This window comes from Nothobranchius furzeri, chromosome 15 (genome assembly GCF_043380555.1).
Source record: "Nothobranchius furzeri strain GRZ-AD chromosome 15, NfurGRZ-RIMD1, whole genome shotgun sequence".
Taxonomy (NCBI): Eukaryota; Metazoa; Chordata; class Actinopteri; order Cyprinodontiformes; family Nothobranchiidae; genus Nothobranchius; species Nothobranchius furzeri.
The window spans coordinates 49,263,184-49,288,342 of NC_091755.1; the positions used below are offsets into that span (position 1 = coordinate 49,263,184).

Here is a 25,159-nt window from a genome sequence, read left to right on the forward strand (position 1 = left end):
GCATTATTTTAAGGCTGACGCTTTAATAAACCCTGGAATTGCACCACCAACAATGTGGTGTTAGCCTGGTTGCTATGGTTATGCAGCATCTCCATGGTCAAGAGAATAGTCTACACCGATCTCCTGCATTAGATTCTGTCACTTTACGTTGACGGACTCACCCATCTTGACTCACGACGGGGAAGGCTGTTGTTGGTTTAGCGTCCAGGAAACATCAGAGAACGTCTCAACTAGCTGAAGCTAACTGTTAGCATTGGAAACTCCACCACACAGCAGAACTCCTCCAGGCTTGTGTTATTTGTGGAGATAAAACATCAACGTTGCAGAGCAAACAGCCAGTGGTAGAGTCGTGTTGCTGTGTTGGCCAGTCAGAGGAGAGATGTCCACATATCAGGAAATAAGACTCCAAAACCTGTCGTCTGAAGCTCAGCTGTCATGTGACTCGCTACTAGTTCCTGAAAATGGTGCGCTGGTGCTTGTCTTCCCCAGAGTACGACTTACAAGGCATTCAATCCTACTAGACACTACTGCAGATGTATTAATTAAATGAGTGTGCAACACCTTTAAGAGTTTAAATATTGAAATGAAATAGTAATTTAATGTGAGAAAACATATAATCTTATACTTCTGCCCTGTTGAGGAGCTCCTCCCTGCTGATACATCTTCATCAGACCACCTTCGTGGTGTCGTTGGCGTTGGAAAACATAACAATCCAGCTCTGAAGATTCAACCTTTACCAACTTTCCAACCTGTTCAGTTTCCTTTATGGCTAATCCTGACAGTCATCCTCCCATCCCCCTATCCTCCATCCTTCTACACTCACATCTTCATCACTCTGCTCTCGCATCACCCTGCCTCCGTCTCATTATGTCTCTGGTGTCTCATTCTTTCTCGTCACCCTGGTCTCATTTGCCCTCTTCTTTCTGGTTCATTCTGCTCCGAATAATTCCTCGTCCCGTTCAAGTCATCATATCAGCTTCCTCTCTAACTAATCCCTCTCTCTCTGTTTCTCCTGTGTCTGCTGCTCAGGTCAGTTCACCTGTGGGTCAGAACCCTGCTGGTTTCCATGGACAAATCGACCCGTTTGACATCCCCACAGAGAGCTGTCGATCGACTCTGATGCCGAAGCGCCACACGCAGCTTTAGAGCAAGAAGGGGTCAGGGGTGAAAGGTTGCAGACTATTGAGCCGGAGCAGGAGCTGGGTATTGCGAGATATCTGATTTTGGGACGAAAGAAACCAAGATGATGACCTCACACGGGAAGCTGAGGAAGGAGAAGGGAAGTCTGGCCGAGTATGAATCCCAGATGAAAGGTAAGAGTCTGTGTGTCAGGTGTTGCTGCTCTGCTTTTGCTCTCCTGCACGCATGAATGCTTGCAAGACAGCATGTGCCCGGCGATGCGAGAATGCATGCAATTCCTCTGCAGAGTCACCCAACCATATACTGTTATTCATGTACTCTGAGAAGGCTGCAGGAAGCTGCTGGAGCAACCAAAGAATTCCTGATTGGCAGCAGATCCAAAACACTCTCATGCCTGAACAGAAGATAAAAAAGTGTGCAGTCGATGTGCAGACTTCACATGACAACAACATGCGTGTGTGTGTGTGTGTGTGTGTGTGTGTGTGTGTGTGTGTGTGTGTGTGTGTGTGTGTGTGTGTGCCCAGAGTGCCTTTCATGGCTGCCTGGCTCTCCGTACAGTACTACAAGGGCATATTTATAGCTAGTATTAGTGATGTTGTCTCCTCACATCCAGTCAGCCCAGGGCTGTGTACTCACACAGAGACAAGGGGGGGGGCTTGAACAGGCGTTGCTTAGGATGAAGCATGAATAAAGAGATAAAGAGCAGAAAACTAGAGAGAGGACATGGAGGGAGTGTTATTTTACAGCTTTCTCTTCTCAAAGTGCTGTTGGATTTTTCTGTGCTTGCTCACAAGCGTGTGATCATAATATCATGTTACGTGGGATTACAACAAGTGAGGTGTGTGGGATGATCCGTACATTTCTGTCAGAGTACGCTGCAAGGCGGAGGCAAACGTTTCAGCTAGAGGGTTTCATCAGATCCAGTCGGCTGATGAAAATGTTTTAATATTAGTAACAAAAATGGTGGATAAAGGTGTGAGTTAGGCTAAAATCTGGCACCTAAAATCATAAATCAGTTTATTTATGACATGACAGTGAAACTCATGTTAAGCGTGACACTTCTGTGCAGGCCAGTAGGACCAGTAGCTACATGGAAGTTGTGTGTTTAAGAAAAAAATGATAATTCTAGTAAAGATCCGAGAGATGCATCAAATTTCGGTTTATTATCTGGTAGATTTCCAGTTTTACGGGTAATGTTTGGCTATTTTTTTTATAAATTTGACAAAAAATTGGCAACAAATTATGTTGAAATGACTCCTTCATTAAGTTTAGGGCTTTTTGTTTTTGGCCTGTTTGATAAGAATCAACAACAAATGCAACAATGCAGCCAAATTCTCAATGAAAACGTACAAAGATCAGATGTAGCTCTAGGAGATTTGCACAGAGCGGCACAAGCACAGATTTGCAGTGGGTACGGAAAGTATTCAGACCCGTCTCTTTGTGAAACCATTCTCTAAAATCAATTAAATTCATGTTTTCCTCATTGATGTACACACAGCATCCCAAATTGACATGTCAGAAATGTATGCAGGTTTATTAAAAAAGACAAACTGAGATATCACATGTATTCTGCTTCCAGCCTGATTCCAGCTGATTTGTTTCATTTAGTGATGAATCACTCCTGTAGACACTAAGGAAGGCTGGGGAGACATTTCAACAGTTAGATTAAGGTGTTAAAAAGACCAACGCACTGCTAGATTTTGCTTTTGGTTCTTCTAACGGACACTAGGGGGTGCTAAAAGCAAGCCAAAACAGCCTAGTCTTACTTTAAATACACCTAAACGGATGAGTTACCAAAAGATTTTTCCTCCTCAGAGCTGTCATAACAGAAATCTAGAGAAATGAAACCTAAAATGTTTGTTTTTTCACCAGGCTGTAAACATGTTAATTTCTGTTGTGAAGTTGGTACTTTTAACATGGGAGTCAATGGGAACTTGCTCCTTTCTGGAGCCAGCCCCTAGTGGATAAGGGGGGAACTGCAGTTTTTACGAGGACACTGTCCGTCCTTGGTCAAAGAAAACGGTTAAATGGAACAGACTTGTATCACGTCACCGTGACTTCCACAGCGGTAACGTCACGCGACACGGGAGATAACGTTATATTTTATACGTATTAGTTTCAATATAAATATATAACGAGCTTTTACTTTTTAAATTGTGTATATGTGTAAATTGTGTAAATTAAAAACATAAGTGAGTTGTTATCCGCTAGCCACCGAAGCTGCAACTACTGAGCAACCATAGATAACTTCTTTGGATCCAAAAAAAAAAACATTTTAAATTCGCTGACTTAGTTTTAAACTTGAAAATTGTCCCCGAAGTAGCTGCTGGCTTCTGGTCCACCGTCCTTTTGAAAATACCGCGGTGTATTGTGGGTAATTTTTGACCAAGGCTAGGCTACAAGACACCTCCCGTGTATCTTTGCTCAGCTAGCTAAACGGCTAACAAACGGAGAACACACGCCTCGGTAGAACACGAACATTGGAACACGCCTTGGCGGCTCCCGATGACGTATCTCCTAGGCAACCGGGGCGGGGCCAAGACATCAAGGCAAGGTTCCTTGACACTGAGAAACACCCCAGATGTCCAAATTTCAGGAACCCCAAATCCTGCCATGTTTAGCTTAGCTACGAACTGGTTCACTTCTAGTTTCTGAAACAGGAACGCCAGAGCTCCCCCCACAGAGATAGACTCACATGGCATGCATTTATATCAGAGACCCATGCAGAACAAGTGAACTTGGTCTTTAAAAAACTGATCCTGTGCGTGTTTGTTCTCTCTGCTCATGAATATGCCTTTATATAACTGTCTGTCTCGATGTCTCCATCCCCCCCGACACATCAGACCTGCGGGTCCAGCTGACAGACCAGATAAAGATCCTGGACTCTCAGGTGGAGGTGAAACAGCAGCAGCTTTCAGATCTGTCCGAGTTTCTGCGTCGCCGGGGCGACATTGAGACTGAGTACGCGCGGGCTCTCGAGAAACTGACTGAAAGGTTCACTCACAAGACCAAAAAGTAAGGTTTTCTGAGTAAACATGGCTCTCTGTGTTTCCTTTGCTGGTTCTGCTGCTCATTGTCTTTCCTTTAATCTGCAGGAAGGAGCAGTGGGGACAGTCTGTGTGTCAGGTCTGGTCCGTTCTGCTGACTCAGACCCGTCTGGAGAGCCGGGAACACGCAGCGCTGGGGGACACCTGCTGCAACACGCTCACCCAGAGCCTGATCCACTGTACGGAGGACACACACCGGCTGCACAAAAAGGTGGAACCTTCACTTGTTCTCTTCAAAATGATCCAATCAAACAAAACTGCTTTTTTGTTTTATTTTGGATTTTGCATTGAACTTCATACTTTAAACCTTTAAAGCAAGGCTTGAAGCTCAAAATTGGACAGATTTTTCTCATTTTAATGCAAAAGTCAGGTTTGAATCCACCCCACTGGACTCTAGCATACTGAAATCTTCCTCTCATGGAAAAACAAACCGAGTACTTAATGCATTCATTTTCTGATGGATCGATATCATTATGTAACACAAAATAAACAAATTTGCACAATAAAACTTACAAAGGCATAGCACTGCCACTCCTTCAAAATAAAATCCAACTAAATCACGTTGTGACGAACGTACGTTTTCCTTTTCCCCAGATTTTATTTTGTCTATAAAATGATATTTTATTTGTCTTAAAGCTCTCTGGACCTCTCGCTAAAAACTCATCTGAGCTGAATCCTATAATTGGTTTAAAGGCCATTTTAAAGCAGCTTTTAGGCATTTAGAGCTCATTTTTAGGATGTATTTTATGTTATTGCACTGTAAAAAGAAAAAGTTGATCCAACAAAAAAAATTGCTTCAATTGGTAACAAGCAGTTTAATTAAGTTTACCAACTTAAATTATTAGTACAATTTTAATAATTTAGGTTGGATAAACTTAATTAAATTGCTTGTTACCAATTGAAGCAATTCAGTTAGGTTGATTAATCTGTTCTCTTTTTTCAGTGTGCTACCAATCAATGAAATGCTTCATAAACGTAAAACAATCTTGGCAAAAAGACAGCAACTTGCTTCACCTCCTTCCTAGTAAAGCTTACTAGTTTTAGAAAATAGAAGGACAATATCCTCCTGCTGTTGTTGTTTCTTTACTGACATGCTATGTAGGTGTCAGACCCACATCTGGTTCTATATTTACGGATTCGATTTAATATTTGAGTTATAGACTCTGCTATGTGAATGAAATGTTGTTTTGAGTAATAACGATGTTTGGGATGGGCGTTCTTCCCACTAACCAGCAAGTGAAGTATAGAAAACTGTAACAAATCAGTACTTTTCCTTCTTTATTCACATTAAAATCTGAAACCACCTCAGTGGGCCAGCTCCTCCAGGGGAATCCCAAGGCGTTTCCAGACGGAGTTGCTAATGCTAATGGTTAACGGCTGCTTGCAGAGATGATCTCTGTTGATTCCTGGACGCTAAACCAACAACAGCCTTCAACGTCGTGCGTCAAGATGAGTCCATGAATGTTAGTGACAGTGTGACATAGATCTGTCAGGATTTTCTTATCCTAGAGTTTCACCGTCTGTTTTCTATCAGAAGCTAATGCAGGAGCTAGGTGCAGGAGACTATTTTTCATACTTCAGCCAGCATGAAACGCTCAGAGTGACCCGTTATAATCAGAAATAATCATTAACAATGTTTTTTCAGTGAAGAAGAAAATGAAGGAAATGTCGGAGTTTAGTAGGTACCGAGGTAAAGCTGATCAAGGACGGTGAGCGTTACCATGACGATAAACAGCCGTGTCATCAGCATCAAGATATCGATTACTGTAAATGATGAAGAAGGGAGTTCCTGAAACAAAGCCTTGTGTAACACCGTTAGTCGTTTTGATAACTGTTCATCTGAGTGGATTTACACCAGAACTAAATTGAGCTGTTCCTGCTTTGCAGTTCCTCTCCGTGCTCTAGTCTCCATCATTTTCAGTCAGAACTTACAGATTTGGATGTAGGCTGCAGAACCAGCGATGGTTTGTTTCTGGCTCGTGTCTGCTCTGTTTGACATTGAACACAGTTCCTCTGATGAGTCATCACTGCTTTCCTCTCAGCCAACTCTCTCCGAAAAGCATCTGTCCTGCACTGTAGACTTTAAAAATAAAAGGGCCTTGTGGTAAGTGAGAGACACATAAGTCTCTCATAAATAGGAACACCTGTGGTCACCCTGCTTTTAAATTACCCACATTTAGGTGGAAATGTGTGTTTTAAGTTCACTGTCCTTTCTTATGAATTTCAGAGCAAAGACGTAGGAATCCAGATGCAGGATGAGCTGCTGAAGGTCACCACTGAGCTGCAGACGGTGAGCTCCTCCAGCCGGCGCCATGAAAACGTTAGAAATAGCCAGATGAGGTTGGTTGTACTGATGTGGAGCTTGGTGCTGCTCTGTTTGGTGATGAAGGCTCTGAAGACGTATAACCAGTACCACACGGACTGCCTGATCGCTGAGGGGAAGCTGAAAGAGGCCGAGCGTCTGGAGGAGAGGCACACCGGCAAGTCGGCCGACCTCGGGCCGGGCCAGCTGGGAGGGCAGAGACGGAGCTCCGTCAAGAAGATGGAGAGATTAATGGAGAAGGTGTGTGTGTGTGTGTGTGCGTGCGTGCATGTGCTTGTGTGTGTGTGTGTGTGTGTGTGTGTGTGTGTGTGTGTGTGTGTGTGTGTGTGTGAAAAAGAGAGAGTGAGAAAAGCACAACTAGTCACAAGAATATTTGATGTACGGTTTCTTCATTTTAAACCACATCCTCTTCCTTTTTACTCAAATGTGCCCCAGCGTCTAAACGTCTGTGAGTGGAAAATCGTGCAGATTTGCATCTATTTGATGACACGAGTTGTGTGTGTGTGTGTGTGTGTGTGTGTGTGTGTGTGTGTGTGTGTGTGTGTGTGTGTGTGTGTGTGTGTGTGTGTGTGTGTGTGTGTGTGTGTGTGTGTGTGTGTGTGTGTGTGTGTGTAAACACACAGAGGCAAGGGAGGGTGCAGGAGACCCAGCTGAAGTGCACCAAGGCTCGTAACGACTACCTGCTGAATCTAGCGGGAGCAAACGCAGCCATGAACAAATATTACCTGCAGGATGTCAGCACTCTGATCGATGTGAGAAACACTCCGCTTGTCTCATGAAAGGAATATTTTGCTTTGGAACTTGTGTTAAACGTCTACATCTGTCCCCCTCCTCCTTCGCCCTGTAGTGCTGCGACCTTGGTTTCCATCTTTCCCTGGAGAGAGTGATGAAGTGTTACCTGGCCAGCAGGTGGCACATTCAGAAGACAGAGGAGACGGGGCTGAAGCAGCTGGAGGCGGCTGTGACTTCCCTGGACCAGGGTGGAGACAGGGATGCATTGCTACAGCAGCACGACGCTGCCTTCTGCCTTCCCTTTAAATTTAACTACCATCCACATGAAGGAGACCAGGTAGTGTGAAGCAGCAGGAATCATCCGTCTCCTTTGCTTTTCATGGTTCACATCCTACTTTTGTGTTCTGATCATCATCTAGAGCAGATATCTCAAAATAAATGTTCTTATCCACATTTTCACCATGTTTGCTTTTTTAAACTCTTGTATGAAAAACATTTTTGGCTCTTTTTGCATTTAAAGATATTTCACGATTGGATTTTTTGAGCATTACTATGATGGCTTAGGCGGTTCTCTGTGCAACCCCAGCTTAGATAGAGGATTGATAAGCTAACGGCTAGTCAGACCAAATTCCTTCCAGCTCTTATTTCAGGAATTTCACAGCTGCTCTTTCAGAACTCTGCCTCAGAGACATTTACATCATCTGCTTTTTGGGTTTTATGTATGTTAACCAAGAGTTCTCTAGTTGTTCACACGTGTTGGAAAATCAAACGTGTTGAGCTCCTCATGATCAGAGAAATCATCCAAGTCAGTAAACGATTCACTTTAATGAAGCTCCAAATGTTAAATCAGAGCAAAAACTCAGATAAAAAAAGAAAATTTTTTTAAATTAAAAGAAACTTGTATGTGTATTTCAGGTGTGCGAGGTGAGTGCGGAGAGCCAGGTGCGTTATGAACTGGAGACGCGGTTCCAACAGCTTCAGTCTCGACTCGCTTCAGTGATCTTGGAAACAGAAGAGGTTGTTCATTCTTGTCCTTGTGTGTTAGCATTTAAATAAAAAATAGACTGAAATATTCTATTTCTGACTCGTTCTCAGATCAGTAAAACCCTTAAAGCCACGCTCTCTGTCCTGTTGGAGTCTATTTGCGATAGCGACTGTAACCCCTCCCCCGACGTGACCAGCAGCCTGTCACATGAGCCCCCTGGAGGAGGCTCCGCCCCAAAACACACACTTGCCAAGCGTCGAGCCAATCAGCAGGAGACGGAGACCTACTACTTTACTGTGAGTCGGCTCAAATTTGGACTAAATTAAAGGAAGTGTGAAAGTGTTTTTCTAAAAAAATCAATTTTATTTTTAGAAAGTGAAGGAGTTCCTCATCAGCAGCTCCCTGTCCTCTAAGCTTCAAGCCAAACATGATATTCTACATGAGGCCATACAGAAAGGTACTCTTACTGCTACTCACAGACATCTCTTATGGCTGAGATAGCGCTACCGCTGAACATTTTTGTTTTGTTTTTTCCAGCCGAGGCCGTCGACAGCGACCCTTCCAGGTAATCATCGTGTTAAAAATGAAACCAGTGTGTCTGAGAGGCTTAGAGAGACGTGGAGAGCACAGAGGATCATAAAGACGCTCCAAATGCAAAGCAATTTGTTTTCTGTTATTTGTAAAAACCAAGAAAATCTTTGAAAGGGGGAAATGTTTAGAAGTTTTAAAATGTTACTGTCTGACCCATTGTAAGCGGCTTCTTGAACATCCTTATTTTGGAGAAATTGAGTTCAGCATCTTAGAAAATCTCATCTGTTCAATATGTAATGCCAAAATTATTTTAAAAACTTTTCCACCACTGCCCATCTTTCATTGAAGTTATTTTTACAGAAATTTCAATCATTTCCAGCAGGGTCAGTCCTCTAGGTGCAATGAAAATACTGTTCTGTTGCGTGAAGTTAAAGAGCAAGTCACCCCCTACCAGATTCTTACTCAACTCCCACTTCCTGTTTGAAAAAATCAACAAATGCTGTTGCCTAGCAGACCAAGAGGGCGGAGCCGCTAACAAATGCAAACACACACAGGCTCACAACGACATTGTGACATCATATGGTACCAGCTAACGTTCTAGGGTACCTCTTAGCCAGTAGCGATGGCAGATTCAAATTAAAATGCAGTGCAGAGTTTTTACCTGACAACGGCACAACACTGACAGTTTTAGGCAGAAAATTTAAATTTTAACTAAAATGCACTAAAGTGCAAAACTATTGACGACACGTGTCTGCAGCACGATTAGACACAGAAAAAAAGATGATTTGGGGGTGACTTTCTCTTTAAAGTGATTCTAAATAAGTTTCCCGCTTCTCCCTCCTACTGGTTGAAAGCAGAATTACAACTATCGTAAACAATTCCACCGCAGCCTGCTGCCTTAACAATGAGCTAACACTAGCAGAAGCCATCTGATACTAAACAAGCCACACACACACAAAAATCCACACTTATTACTTACAAGTAGCGATGGGTACCAAATTCTGTACTTTTTAAAGTACCGACCGAATTCCATTGTACTGACTGAGCACCGATTCACGTCATTTGAAATGGTGCCTCGTTTCGGTACCCGTCCTTCATAACGAGAACTCACCTAGACAGCTGTGCATGCGCAAGAGCGTTATGTTGGTCACTGAGAGCGAGTTGTAAACAGAGCAGCATTGTAGAAAGAACGCACGCTAAAGCTTGGGTCCACTTCACTAAATGTGATGGGTAAGTGGGTGATGATGAAACCAGCGACAACGATCTAAGTGAGACATCCTCATCTTAATCTGCTCCGGTTGGTAAATAAAATGTTTAAGATAACGTTAGCTTGATATGTTAGCTTCCATTTCACTAATGGTGCGTTCGCTTTCTCCTCGGAACTCCAAATTTCCGACTAGAAGAACATGAACGCGCTCTAAAGTTTGGCTTCACTTTACTAAATGCGACGGTTTATTGGGTGAAGATGAAACCAGTGACAACGATCTAAGTGTGAGGCATCATTGTTTTAATCTGCTCCAGCAGCCAAATAAACTGTTTAAGATAACGTTAGCTTGAAATGTTAGCTTCCATTGCCACCATTGTTATCAGCTAACGGTGCGTTCGCTTTCTCCTCGGAAATTCTAACTTCCCAGTAGGAAAAATCAAAGAAAAAGGCCGGCAAAAGGAATGAAGATACACAGTAAATTTAGTTCACAGTAAAGATGTTTGCTTCAGTTTAATTATCAGCTTATAAAACTACAAGGACGATGTTAAAATACAAACAGTTGTATGTTATTTATTGTGATATATATCAAATATGGTTATATCATCGTCGTCGTCTTCCTCCGCTTATCCGGGTCTGGGTCGCGGGGGCAGCATCCCAACTAGGGAGCTCCAGACCGTCCTCTCCCTGGCCTTCTCCACAAGCTCCTCTGGCAGGACCCCAAGGCGTTCCCGGACCAGATTGGAGATTTAACCTCTCCAACGTGTCCTGGGTCGACCCAGGGGCCTCCTGCCGGCAGGACATGCCCGAAACACCTCCCCAGGGAGGCGTCCAGGAGGCATCCTGACCAGATGCCCAAACCACCTCAACTGGCTCCTTTTGATGCGGAGGAGCAGCGGTTCTACTCCGAGTCCCTCCCGAATGTCCGAGCTCCTCACCCTATCTCTAAGGCTGAGCCCGGCCACCCTACAGAGGAAACTCATTTCGGCCGCTTGTATCCGCGATCTCGTTCTTTCGGTCATTACCCAAAGCTCATGACCATAGGTGAGGATTGGGACGTAGATCGACCAGTAAATCGAGACCCTGGCTTTCTGGCTCAGCTCCCTCTTCACCATGACAGATCGGCTCAGCGTCCGCATCGCTGAAGACGCCGAACCAATCCGCCTGTCGATCTCCCGATCCCTCCTACCCTCACTTGTGAACAAGACCCCGAGATACTTAAACTCCTCCACTTGAGGTAGGCCCTCTCCCCCGACCCGGAGTTGGCAAGCCACCCTTTTCCGGTTGAGAACCATGGTCTCAGATTTGGAGGTGTTGATCCTCATCCCAGCCACTTCACACTCGGCCGCGAACCTACCCAGCAAGAGCTGAAGGTCAGAGCTGGATGAAGCTAGGAGGACCACATCATCCGCAAAAAGCAGAGACGAGATTCTCCTGCCACCAAACTCGACACACTCCACACCACGGCTGCGTCTAGAAATTCTGTCCATAAAGGTAATGAACAGAACCGGTGACAAAGGGCAGCCCTGGCGGAGTCCAACCCTCACTGGGAACAGGTCCGACTTACTACCGGCTATGCGGACCAAACTCACGCTCCTCTGGTAAAGGGACTGAATGGCCCTTAACAGAAAGCCACCCACCCCATACTCCTGGAGCATCCCCCACAGTTAGACGTGCCCGTAAAACCTCACCATGGAGGTGTCCAGGAGGCATCCTAAAACCGGGCGTACACCGTGTGACTTTTTCACTTTCTTGAGCCGATTTTCCACTCGTGCGAGAATCCACAAGATCGGGGCGAGTTTTGCACTGAGCGTCGTGTAGTATACAGGGGGTTACGAGAGTCGATTAACACCACGTGACCAGCTACCGATCAGCAATCGTGAGCTCACACGGACATCTGGAGTGTTTGATATTTTGCTCATTCCTCGCGAGGGTTGAAGCGGCGCAGCGAGCGGCTGCAACCCAAAAAGTACCAGAACCGCTCACGTCGCATGCGCAATCCTGCATCAACACCGCTCGCCCGCTATTTCCCTAATAACACACGTTGTTCGTTTTTATTTCTACACGTTTTTTTACTCACAAAGATTGTCAAGAAAGTGTGTTTGTCATGTTCATGTCAAATTAAACTGATCACAAAACAGATTCACTTTCGTTTTCCTCATCCAACCCCCATAAATCCTTTTGTGTCCTGCTGCAGCACTCCCGAGGGACAACAGGCAAGATAAAATAGTCTGACGTGTTGAGTAAAAACTGCTATTTTTAGCATATTTTTGGGTCCGACGTGTTGCTACCAGACGTACAGTGTAAACAGTCAGGTCGCATCCGAGAACTGGGCCGTACAGTGTGAGCACATGGCTCGTGAGATCTGCCCTGCGAGGAAGTCGTACAGTTTGAGCTGAAGCTGAGTGCTACGAGTGAAAAAGTCGCACAGTGTCCGCTCAGCTTTACTAGATGCCCGAGCCACCTCAACTGGCTCCTCTCGATGTGGCGAAGTATCCCTTTAAATGGTGGCATCAAGGTTTATTTAACGTTTAGTAACATGGAGCTTTGGTTTTTGCTGTGATTTGACTAGCTGTTAGCTCATCAGTCCTGTTGGATGTAAACTCTATTTCTCCACACTGAGGACTTTCAGGAAGCTATCTGCAAGACTGAAACAACAACCGTTTAAATAATGATTGTTGGAAGTGTGTCTGAAAGGGATTATGGATTTTATTTGTTCCCAGAACACAATGCGCTCGCTCAGTGCGCGTTCGGAAGTCCAGACCCGTTTCCCAATTCTGCCACACACTCTTCACCTCAGACATACTCTCCTACTTACAGGTAACACACCCGCCACCTCTTTGCTGCTCAGCCCTCCAAAGGGAATCAGAAAATCCTGATGCAGAATTTCCCCTGCTTTTTTTTTGGGGGGGGGGGGGGGGGGGTCGTCTTGCAGCACATGCACCCACTGACAGTCCACCCCCCCTCCCCTAATCTCCACGGTCATGCTTACTGCCGGCTTTCTCTCCTTTCAATCCCCCCTCTTTTTATCTTTTCTTTTCTCGCTTCTGAAAAGGATTTAAATTTTTTGATGTCCTCTTTGCTGCCTCCTCTCGACTCCTCTATTGTGTGTGTGTGTGTGTGTGTGTGTGTGTGTGTGTGTGTGTGTGTGTGTGTGTGTGTGTGTGTGTGTGTGTTCCTCCCACTGCTTCTAAGTCTTTACTCCCCATACTTTTGCTTTTCCTTCTCTTCTAATTTCTGTGTCTTCCCCCTGCTTTGCTGTGCTTGGCTTGGTGCAGAAGAAGGAGGAGAATGTCTCGGACCCAGGTACCGTGTGTGTGTGTGTGTCCTTTGTGACAGCTGCAGAACCATCTAGCAGATTTGTGTCCTGTAACAAACGTGTTAAATAAAAGCTGAGGCAAACTTCAGTTGGAGTTGCTGGGTTAGATTCCTGCCTTCTCCTCGGTTTGGTGCATTTACCTGATTACGTATCTTTGCCCTCCTCCTGTCCACGTTTGTTCTCGCAGAGCTCCGGACAGCAGATTCCCGTGGTGGTGGAAAGCTGCATTCGTTTCATAAACCTCCACGGTGAGTCAGATCTCATGATTTGGCAGGAAGAGTAGGTGGAAGAGCTCGGGTGTGTACGTGCATGTCTGTGTAAACCTGTGCGGAGACGACAGGCGTAAGTGATAAAGTGTGTGTGTGTGTGTGTGTGTGTGTGTGTGTGCGTGCGTGCATGCATGCGTGTGTGTGTGTGTGTGTGTGTGTGTGTGTGTGTGTGTGTGTGTGTGTGTGTGTGTGTGTGTTTCAGGCCTACATCATGAAGGCATCTTCAGAGTTCCTGGCTCGCAGAGGGAGGTTAACCTCATCAGAGATGCATTTGAGAGAGGTGAGATTTACTTACAACACCTTCATTAAACAATAAACGACCATCAAGACCTTTTTATGGGTCTTGATGGTCGTTTATGGGGGGGGGGGGGGGGGTAGATGAGAGCACAGTCCACTGGGTGTAATCATGGGCTCGATGAGAAGGTCACATCCTTCTTTCTGCATGGTCGATGCTCTCTGAGAGTTTTACTACTTGTGAAAAACACACATTTGGGATCTTCCCAGCTGCTCTTCTCCAGATCACCCACAAAGACACAGTTTCAGACAGAGGTCACGTCTTGTTGCATCCTGACGGTTGTGTTTGCGCCTCTCTAGGAGAGGATCCTCTATCAGACAGCGAGTGTGACCTGGACTCCGTGGCCGGCGTGTTGAAGCTGTACTTCAGGGGGCTTGAGCCTCCTCTATTCCCCTACGAAAGCTACTCTCAGCTGCTGGAGTGTGTCCGTAAGACGCTGTTTATGTAACATCCACACCTCCTTCAGAGCCGTGCATATTCAGATTTCTGCTGTCGGAAAACTCGTGAATTTCCTGCTGCTTCTTATCAAGATTGTTCAGTTTTCTGTTTGCATTTCTAGAGAAATATCTTCTGCAGAAATGATAAATAATAGTCATTCATGATGATGCAAGGTCTGTGAGGCTTTATCTCATCGCCTTGGCTGCTGAGTCACAATTAGCATAATCTTTGCAAACAATCTGTGCAAACAATCTCAAAAAATGGACACAAAATATGTAACAACATAGTTATCTGAACTTTAGGTGTTTTTATTCATCTCTGATTAAAAAGAACAGATTCGAGATATTCCCTGTTGCTTCTAGATTTTCGTAAGTAGAATTTTATTTTTACTTATGAGCCAGCGGAAGAGAGTCTTGGAGCCACAGAAGACCACAGTCTTGTATGGGGGACTACGAGACCTTGTGAGCCTGATGGGGGTGTAGCTCCAGACAAAAAAACCATCATTTCAAATCTCTAATTCAGAATAAGAGACAACGAAGCCAAATCTGACATTATATCTAAAATTGACAACAGGATTGAATCATGTCACGATACGGGATGGTAGGACCCAAAATGCAGGAACCCAAGATGACACGAGGCAGGTGATAATATAAAAAAATCCTTTATTTTGAAGGATGAACCAAAGAATAAATCCAAGGCAGGGAGCCAAAAGTCCAAAATCCAAAATCAAAACTAGAGACAAAACACTGGAGACTAGAGAAGACTGACAGAATAACCCACAATGGACCGACACAAGACAGAGACAAGACAGGGCTTATATACACAGGGAGGAGTAATTAGGGAAAATGGCAGCAAGTGTGTGGAGTGAGGGCTGGAGGGAAGACAGGTGAATATAATTATCTAAATGGGAAAACAGAAACAGAGGAGGGCAAATAAACCTAAAACACAAAACTAAACAACAATTATCTAAAGACAGAGGGAAGGGCTCACACACACACATACACACACTGACACACACGTAAACTCACACACACACATATCTATATAGTGAGCTGGGGGAACAAGAGGCTGGAGCTACAACTGGAGGGGGCTGAGGATGACTAAATGAACACCGGACCTGAGAGAATGCTATGAAGGCCTACAAACAGAAGACACCTAAATAAGACGCAGATAAAGGACACATGAGGGCGCTATGAGACACAGAAGGGAATCTAGAGAGGGACGGAGAAACATCAGGAGACACATGAAGGAAGACGCAGACCATGACAAATCAGAGATCTGACATAAATTTCCAGCCTGAGTCAAAGGTTAGTAGGTCTCAGCAGGTAGGTGCAATGATGATTATTAACTCTGACGTAACTGAATCTAAACATTTTAGTAGAAATTGCAATTTTGAAAAATCATTTGGAGGAAAAGAAATATACAACAGGGCATCATCTGCATAACACTGATGTGCCGCGGAGACAGATTTCTATGCTCCTGGATGCTGGGGCAATGACAATGAAGTCAATTCTGATTCTGATCCTGAGATGTCCTGAAAAATGGGAGTAGAAAGAGCAGAAACAATAATGCACCCAAAACAGAACCCTGAGGAACACCACACTGGACAGGACAGGAGTGGGACCTATACATATGTAGCCAAGAAGGCTAATCTGTCAGACAAGTATGAAGGCAACCACAGCAACACAGACCCTAATTAACCTGAGAGTCAACTCCTTCATGTTTCTCTTCTTTTGTTTGCTCAGAAATCGAGGAGGAGTCGGAGAAAGCCGCCCAGATTAGATCCATCTTTTCCACCTTCCCACGGCCTCTCCTCATTGTGATGCGTTATCTTTTCGCTTTTCTCAACCAGTAAGTTCCACCTGCATGCCTCATGGCTGTTGTTCTTCTAAAGCTCCACAAACAGCTCATCTTCTGCCCCCCAGTGTGTCTCAGTACAGCGACGAGAACATGATGCAACCCTACAACTTAGCTGTTTGCTTCGGACCAAGCCTCCTGAGAGGGATTGACTCTGACGATGCTGTTGCTAGGCAGCCACAGGTTAATGACCTCGTTAAAACCATGATCCTTCAGCACGACATCATTTTCCCGAGCCAATCGGAGCTGCCGGGCCCCATCTACGAGAAACACATGACTCTGGAGCAGGAGTACTGGTGAGATGGAAATAAATTCTCCTTTTTTCATCTTAAAGTTCAAAACTTTTTATTGCAACTGTCCCAAATATCTAAAACAACTTCCCCCTCAGTCTGTTTTTCTCACTTCGTCATCTTGAAACAGGATTTCACGCCAAGGCGAAGGCACTCATGCCTCTTTTCGTAAATACAAATAAGCGTATTACTCACTTAAACTGAACACAAGCCTCCAACAATCAGCAGAGTAACATGCCAGCCTGAGCTCCACGGGGAAATTACTAAATCTGCTTTCTGCATGAGTATTTAGAAAAATGACTAATTCTGAGGTTCTGCTGTCATGAATTAAAAGATAAAATAAAATCACTTGAGGGAAATAAGCCTTGTAGGTGGTGTTGCGTAAGGAAACTGCATTTTCCGTCTTGTGCAGTGAACCGATTACAGAGGAGGGTGACGGAGAGACCGAGCAGCTGCCCAGCGAAGATGGTCAGTGCACAAACATTAGCATCAAGCACGCTGCTCCACGCAAATGTAACAGAAAATGTAAAAACGTTGTGTGCAGAGTGGGAGGCAATCGCTATGTTCGACTATGTGGCCAGATCTCCAGCTGAGCTCTCCTTCAAGCAAGGAGATCCACTCATCCTCCACAGCAAGGCCTCCCCAGACTGGTGGAGAGGTGAAGTTGGAGGGGTCAAAGGTCTGATCCCGCACAAGTACATCAGCGTCCTGGAAGGGTGAGGGACCTTTTCATGCATCAACTACTCAGACTTATGGGCCATTTCCATCTGTACCGGGTCAGCCCGGGCCGGGTAGTGTAGGTTGTTTACATATCTGGGTGGCCTGGTATTTTTCCGGGCCAACCAAGGCTCATTCTCAGCCCTCTTCTCGAGGGGGTCTGCTTCAGGCCGACCAGGGCCAACACACCCACTGCTGACAGCAAATTCACACCTTCCATTAGAGCAAGCCTCTGATTGGTGGGTAGAATCAGCCCACATGGGCTTAAGACAAGGATGTGTGGAATCAACCGGGCCAGGCTGGGGCCGACTGGGGCTACCCGGCCCGGGCCGACCCGGTACAGATGGGAATGGCCCATTAGCCAAGACGATTTTTGGTTTGACAATAAAACTTGACCAGATCGGTTATTATTCCCTTAAACCTTTTATTAGAACTTGTTTCTGCTGATTTTGGGGTGTTTCCACCTAGTGTGTGCAAATTTCTTTTAATAGCTTCCCAACTTTGCATTTTGTTTTTGGTTCCTCTTAACAGGGTGTATTACAGTCCAACTCCAAAAGCAGATAGTGTTGGTTCCTGATGTTTGTCAAACCCGGTTGGGTTGTGCAGATGTGACAAAAACATCCTACAAATAACTAGACAAATAAAAACACAGTCAAGATGTGATAATATTTTGTCAAACTTGTGATTTTTCATTTTGCCAATTCTATTTATTTATTATTTTGTTGTTGTTTCTTTAGTTAAAACGATCATGTTACATTGAATCTTTAGAACATTTTAATTCTGTTCTCTGAAACTTTTTAAAAGGTTTTTATATGTTTTTAAAACATGAATTTAAAGAGCAAGTCACCCCCTACCAGAGTATTACTCCACTCCCACTTCCTGTTTGAAAAATCCAACAAATGCTGTTGCCTAGCAGACTGAGAGGGCGGAGCCGCTAACAAATACACACACACAGGCTCCCAACGACATTGTGACATCATATGGTACCAGCTAACATTCTAGGGTACCTCTTAGCCAATAGCGATGGTAGATTTAAATTCAAATGCAGTGCAGAGTTTTTACCTGACAACGGCACAACACTGACAGTTTTAGGCAGAAAATTTTAATTTTAACTAAAATGCACTAAAGTGCAAAACTATTGACTACATGTGTCTGCTGCACGATTAGACACACATTTGTATAGTTTATCAGGAAAAAAAGAATTGATTTGGGGGTGACTTGCTCTTTAAAGAAAACAAATATTCAGATTAGCTTAGCATAGCGAATGTGGGCAAACAAAGTTTAAATATGCTAGCTTAATTCTAAAATCTGACCTTAACGATTAGCTTTCAAGGTGAGGTCCACTGAGAAATGTATGATCTTGTTTTTATTTTTTTTTATTGCAATCTGTCACTTTGAGTTTCAAATGTATAAAATACATGAAAATAGCCTTCAACCACTCTTTTCTTCAATAGCCACACCCTATCACTTAACATTCATGCACTCACTCATCTTGGCTTGCGACCGCAAAAGGCTGTTGTTGGTTTAGCATCCACGAGAGAACAGCGCACATTTTGGCAAGCAGAAGCTAACCATTAGCATTAGCTTGTGCTATTTGTGGTGATAAAACATCATCATTGCAGAGGAAACGGAGATAGTGGAAGAGCTGCGTTGCTCTTAGCCAGTCAGAGATGAGATGTTTAAATATCATGAATAGAAATGAGTAAGACGTCAAATCCTGCTGTTTCTTGCCCTCCAGAGAAAGGAGCGCCAGAGATTTTTTCTCCACAGCGAAAGACTCACAAGGCATTCATTTATAGAGACCACCTCAGATTCGTTGAAATGATGGGTAGATGCACCTTACGCTACGTTGACCACTATTCTTACATTCATTATCCAACATTAGCTGTACGTTACTTTACTTAGATAGCTATCGATTACTAAAATAAAAGTACAAATAATCAGTTTTCCACACTAAAATAAGAGGACGAGGAGCCTTCTTAATGTTGACATATTGAAAATGCCTTCCTATCTAGAAAAAATAAGATGCAGTATAGCTTATGAGTTAAAATTGAATAGGTGAAACAAAAAATGTTTACTAGAAATCTGAGTTAAAAAAAATCAGTTTCATCTGATTTCATTCAGATCATACATGAATTTACTCCTCCTGGTTTTCCTACAATTCTTTTGTTGATCCAACAGAATACTGTTTCTCTACTAAGCCTTTTAAATCCACCTCCTTCAGGTCAGAACGGGGAAAAAGAGATGAAGGCAGAGTAGGAGGAGGCAGCACTGGAAACCTAACGGCAGAGGATGCAAACATGGAGAACACAACAAGGTACACACACACACAGACTTTACGTAATACATGAACACAGAAATGTTCGTTTCACACATACGTTCTCGTGCTCTCAGGTAGAAATAGACTCTTTGCTAAGTCCTGATGTCTCTGGGTGTCTCGACAGGATGCGGGTAAACAGCGATGGTGCTTCGTTGCCAGGGAGACAGAGAGGAAGTGAAGGGAGCCCAGGTCGGAAGCCGCAAACTTCCCCAGCCACGAGACAGCTACCAGTGTAAGCCTGACACGCCTTCAACAGAGAGCCAGCTCGATGCATGCATGACTAGATTTAATTTATGTAACTTAGATAAAATAGTAATCAGAGTAGTTTACCTGCATGATAATTCAATACGCGGCTAACTATGCCCACCAAGTTTAGGGATTTAACCCGTTTTTAGACTAAGATGCTAAAATCACCGTTGTTCTTACTTTCAAGCAGCTGTTTCTCTGTGGCCATAACCTCGAACATGGCTAACTACCCCTAATGCATCATATCGGATATTAAGTGACCGTTTTGAAACTTGATTAAAAATAGTCTTTTATTATGTTAAAACCACCGTGGGGTTATTTAACAACCAAGCAAAATGACATCCCAATATGATTTTATTTTAATCTATATATTCTATTTAAATGAGCTGCACACAGACTAGCCATTAGCTTATCAATCATGAAGGCCGTAAACTAGTTTTTCTCAAACATAAGTAGACCAGGAGGTTATCTATAATGGGTAAAAAATACGAACCAAGTGGGAACCCTGCAGACCCAGACCTGAAGCCATTATGGAAGTGACAATAATTGCAGCCAAGCCGCACGGCTGCCTGGCTCCCACGTGAGGCTGTAGTAGTCCAGTGGAGCTCTGAGGGAGACCAGAGAAACACCTCAGCTCTTTAAGTTCAAACTGCTTCCCTTTTGAGTTGCTCAACTGTGTTTTCCAGCCAAAAAGCACCCAAAAGCCTCAGTTAGCTTCGAGTTAGCTCCAGGTTTGCACAGGTGGGTTGAAGCTAGCCTACGGCGACCATACGTCCTCTTTTCCCCGGACACGTCCACTTTTCACTCTCTGTCCGAGGCGTCCGGGGGGCTTTCTCGTATTGATGAAAATGTCCGGTTTTTCATCCAGGAGCAGGGATCGAATTATGGGGAAGCTGGATATCCTACACATCCAGGGAGAGCCGGAAAAAATGTTTCCACCTAGATTACACCATTTATATGGACTCAGCGTACCGGGGTTCTTTTGAGCGGAGATCATCGAGAACGACAGAGAGCTGATCGTTGGTGCGCTCCAGGCTGCTGCGTCCAGCGCACGGTCCATTCTCAAAGCGGCGCAACCCAAAAACAATAATTAACACACGATCGTTCATGTCCGCACATGTTCTCTACTTTCTGTCTTATTTGTGCCTGAAGCGCTCTGCTACTGCGGAGCTCATCACCTGTGCTGCGGTGATTTCACCTCACTGACGCATCATCGAAACGCACTCTCCGCTTTGTGGTCAGGAGATCCCTTTGATCTGCTCAAAAGTAACCGATGAGGTGAAAAAGTAAGAATCCAGGCAGCAGATTTTCTGGAGAGTTTAGAGGAGATGCAGGAAGATGAGAGACAGACAGGACAGGAAAATAGTTCAGTAAAAACAAGAAAACAAAGCTTGAAAGTAAAATGTAGGTAGATTTATCTCTACTACACGTTTTTACCTGTATAAAACAATAAGTTATACACATGTCATATTTATACATCCGATACAATTCAGATCACCTTCAAAACTCAGTCACACACCCAGGGCCGTTTCAAGGCATTTTGGGGGACAAGGCTAAATAGAACACCCCCCACCCCTGTAACTGGGCCCCCCTGAAGCCTCTGTGTAAGCCAGATCCTTTCCAGGAGTATTAGTTATACGGTGTTTGTTAAAACCCCTCAGACATTACTGACATGTTCTAATATTATCAGATGAAAAACTAACTTATCAGACATGCTGTCTCATCTGCTGCTTTTCTAAACTTGCAAAAAGTAACAAAACCAGTTGAAAGCCACTATTTGTGGATTTTCTGAAAGTTTCCATGGAGTGTGTGACAACTTATTTTTTCATTGATCCTATCATCTAATCTCACAGCTGAAACAAACATCCTTAATAATCTGTGCACAGGAAGCTTACCGATGCTGTAGTAAAACAAAAGATATAATAATTTCTTATTAATAAAACCTTGTTGCAGCACTAAAGCAGAAAAATTAGATTTTGCAATAAATATGCTAAATATTTACATATAAATTGTTTTAGAGCCCTTTTGTTGGCAGAATCTGATATTAATTTAGTTCTTACAAAAAATGGGTCCCAACCTGGTTTGTGTGGCGTTGCCATAGTGTGACGTCATAGGCACAGATCCCCTGTCCTCTTTTTTGGAAATGGAAAAATGGTCACCCTAAGCTAGCCCCCTTGGCTCCAAGCTCCGTGTAGCTTTGAGTTAGCTTGTAGCTAATCTCCCGTTGATCTCCGACCGCTGTAGTAAAGGTAGAGCTCATGTATGCGGCACGTGCGCCCGGCTCCCATCGCGGCGGTCTAAGGCTGCGTTTGTATTTTAATAGTCAATGGTTAGCTCGTAGCTTCATGGTAGGTTTGGGTTAGCTCGTAGCTACATCTGTTCAGAGTTTATGGGTGTCAAGCATTTCTCACAGCCCAACTCTCAGCTCCACCTCTTTTCCCATTTTTGGATTGTCTGGGCGTGACGAGACACGGACAAGATGGAGGTGAAGGAAACCGCCCACTTGGCTTCATAAAAGTATTTTAGAATGCAACGGGCGGGGTTTGTGCAGTACTTATATGTCTATGACATGAACAGTAGTCATATTTTTCTCTGCTTCCTTTTGTCCGTCGTCCAGGTCTCATGAGCGAAGACACACTTTGGACACAGTGAGACAGGGCAGCTGCAGACTCACAGACAGACCTTCTTTCGGTCAGGCAGAAAGAGCGCCCGTCGACAAAGTTGGTGTTCACTGGACGTTCAGATTTAACATTCCAAAAGGTTTTCCTTATTAATAAATGATTCTGTTTGTTGTTCTTCGACTTTCCCCGTCCCTCCTCTTGCTCTCTCAGGAGATGATCAACCGTCAGATGAACTCGGTGTTCAAGGAGCTCCTCTCCCGCCAGCCCCCGGTGCAGTCGGCCGCCGCCGTCGCCCCGTCTTCTTCCTCCTTGTCTTCCTCTCTTACTCAAATTGCCCCTTCTGCCAAAAAAGGAGGATTTGTTTTAAGAAAGGCAAGCGCTTTTCAGTCTGGTGGACTGAGATGAAGAAAGGACAGGGGTGGAATTGTGGAGTTGGTGATTACACTGATGCCCATCAGGCATTTGGAGGAGATCCGGATTCTCTTCTCTTCTTATTTTGGACACGTGTATGATATAGTTTTGTCTGACATCTCATAGTGCCACTAGTCTCGGTGCGTGTAGCTGTGTGTCGAGTGCATCTGTTTCCCAGCTGGTTTTATGTACGTTTGTTTTTACTCTCCTGGTTTTAGCAACTTCTGGAGAGTCGGGGATGTGGCTTCACCAGTTTTTATTGTGCATCAACGAGAAAAATCCTTCATCTGCCCCCTAGTGGCAGGTCTGAGATCAGCTCCTATGCCTAGGAGTGCCTTCACTTTTTCATTTAGAGATTTACTTACTTGAAAATCATGGTCATGCTTAAACTTTGAATATTTAAATAAAACGTGTGAGCCAGGAACTTAACATTGGACCCAAAAGTGTTCTGAATTATCTGAAGAAACCATAATTTATCAAACAACAACCGACACCAAACCAAAGCGCAGTTTCATCAGCCTGCTTGTGGTAACATTGCATACTATTTTTGTGTGCGTTTTTGTAAAAAGTTCATTATTTATCAGCTTCTGCCTGTAGAAATTTGATCTCAAGAGACTCTCCATGTCATAGTTTAATTTCAATCATGTTTGTAGAGTTCTTCCTGAACGTGCAAGGTCTTTTTCGTGCACATAAGCAAAATAACTGTGAAAAGGAACAAAATATGGAGAATACGATTAACATTTTACACACTGGAAATGACTAAACTTGTGTTCTGGGTTGCTTTTAAGGTTTGTGTTCATAATGTTGGTTCCATGCCAACTTTAGTGAACTTTACAAAAGATGCAAAGAATAGTGAAGAAGAAAATTCTTCACATGCAAACAATTTCTGCTAAAACACACAAGTTTAGCCTCCAGCTAGCTTCCCATTCTGCTGTAAGCTCATGAAAAGAAACACGTTATGTTGGTTTTACAACCTCTCAAGCAGAAACCGTCTAAAGCCGCTTGTCATGGGTCAAATGTTCGGTTTGCATGCTGCTATCAGAAGTACGAGTGCTGTTTGAAGGTTTGGACGGTTTCCTTTCTTCTCCCTTTCACCTTGGCCTTGTGTAGGTTAGCTAGAATAAGATGTTGAAAATCAAAGCCAATAATCACCTCGATGCTGCCAATAAACGCCAAATTCAGGTGTTGCTGGTTTACTCAAACGTTAGCTCCTGACTGATAATGAAATGATTCTGTTTGTATTCACTGTAATTTGAACACTTTGAGGGTCCATCTATGTTAGCTGGAATACTGGAAACACCCCCTTCCCTTTATATGTGATAAATGGTCTGAGGTGCAGGCCAGATCTCAGGGCTTTTGCAGAGTTAAAGGTGGGCAAACGCAGGTTTGGCTTTGGAAGAATATGTCAAGAGTTTCTTACTCAGGTCTTTGGCGGAATAAACGTGACTTTCACTTGAACTTGGAAAATTTTATTTGATTTGCCGTCTCACCAGGTTAATGCCAGTTGTGTCAAACAAGAGGTTTGGATCAGTCAAAATCCCAGATGGGAGCGCCGCAGGGGCGGATCTAGAATATTTTACATGGGGGGTCTAGGCAGGGTGGCCATGCTGAACCACCTCATAGAAGCTTAACAGATTTATTAACTTATTCTCATTTATGTGTTGCCTATTTCTGAACAGAACAACAACAACAAAAATCATAGAGTCTTTGTCAAATTTTTAAAGAGCAAATCGCCCCCATCAGTCTTACTCCACTCCTATTTCTTGTTTGAAAAATGCAACAAATGTTGTTGCCCGGGAGACGGGCGGAGCCGCTAACAAATACACACACATGGACTCACAATGACATTGTGACATCATAATGTACTAGCTAACGTCATAGTGTACCTCTTAGCCAATAGCAACGGCAGATTTAAATTCAAATGTGATACAGAGTTTTTACCTGAAGGCAGCACAACACTTACAGTTTCAGGCAGAATATTTAAATTTTAACTAAGATGCACTAAAGGGACTAATTATTGACTACACATGTCGACAGCATGGTTAGACACTCATTTATATAGTTTATTAGCAAAGGAAAGTTGATTTCGGGGTGACTTGCTCTTTACCGATCAGAAAACGGCTGGCGGCGAATGAGTTAAAGGCCTTCTCTGCCAGCGGTTCTCACCGTTTTTACTGTTTTTTAAGAGTTACAGAATCTTGCGCGCTAGGATGATGTCAACGCCAAAACAACCAAAACAAAGCGGAGACTCATCTCTTACATCAGGAAGAATCTGCGTGTTTCGAGCTTTATCCGTTCTTTCATAAACCGTTGATAAATTGTGATCAACAGAAGCTTTTCCGGTTCGCGCCTCACTTTTTTTTAAAGCAGCGGCCCAAAACCATCTCCTAACACATGGATGTTCTGCTTCCTGA

At 43.9% G+C, this 25,159-nt stretch overlaps 1 protein-coding gene across 2 annotated transcripts; it reads left to right on the forward strand.

Moving 5' to 3' along the window:
- Window positions 1–1,100: 1,100 nt before the first annotated feature.
- Window positions 1,101–22,917, forward strand: arhgap4b (Rho GTPase activating protein 4b). 2 transcript variants are annotated; one of them, XM_070544970.1, is made up of 23 exons: window positions 1,101–1,313; window positions 3,984–4,155; window positions 4,236–4,398; window positions 6,415–6,477; window positions 6,577–6,750; window positions 7,134–7,262; window positions 7,358–7,579; window positions 8,158–8,259; window positions 8,338–8,523; window positions 8,600–8,684; window positions 8,765–8,792; window positions 12,686–12,782; window positions 13,469–13,529; window positions 13,753–13,830; window positions 14,145–14,273; window positions 16,029–16,134; window positions 16,209–16,436; window positions 16,843–16,898; window positions 16,975–17,146; window positions 19,372–19,464; window positions 19,592–19,699; window positions 22,331–22,433; window positions 22,545–22,917. In XM_070544970.1, exons 1-23 carry the CDS (start codon window positions 1,244–1,246, stop codon window positions 22,737–22,739), a joined length of 2,820 nt encoding a protein of 939 aa, XP_070401071.1. In that variant the 5' UTR covers window positions 1,101–1,243; the 3' UTR covers window positions 22,740–22,917. The 2 variants fall into 2 exon arrangements, with proteins under 2 accessions (XP_070401071.1, XP_070401072.1); XM_070544971.1 differs by lacking the exon at window positions 12,686–12,782 and adding an exon at window positions 13,241–13,268.
- The last annotated feature ends 2,242 nt before the right edge of the window (window positions 22,918–25,159 follow it).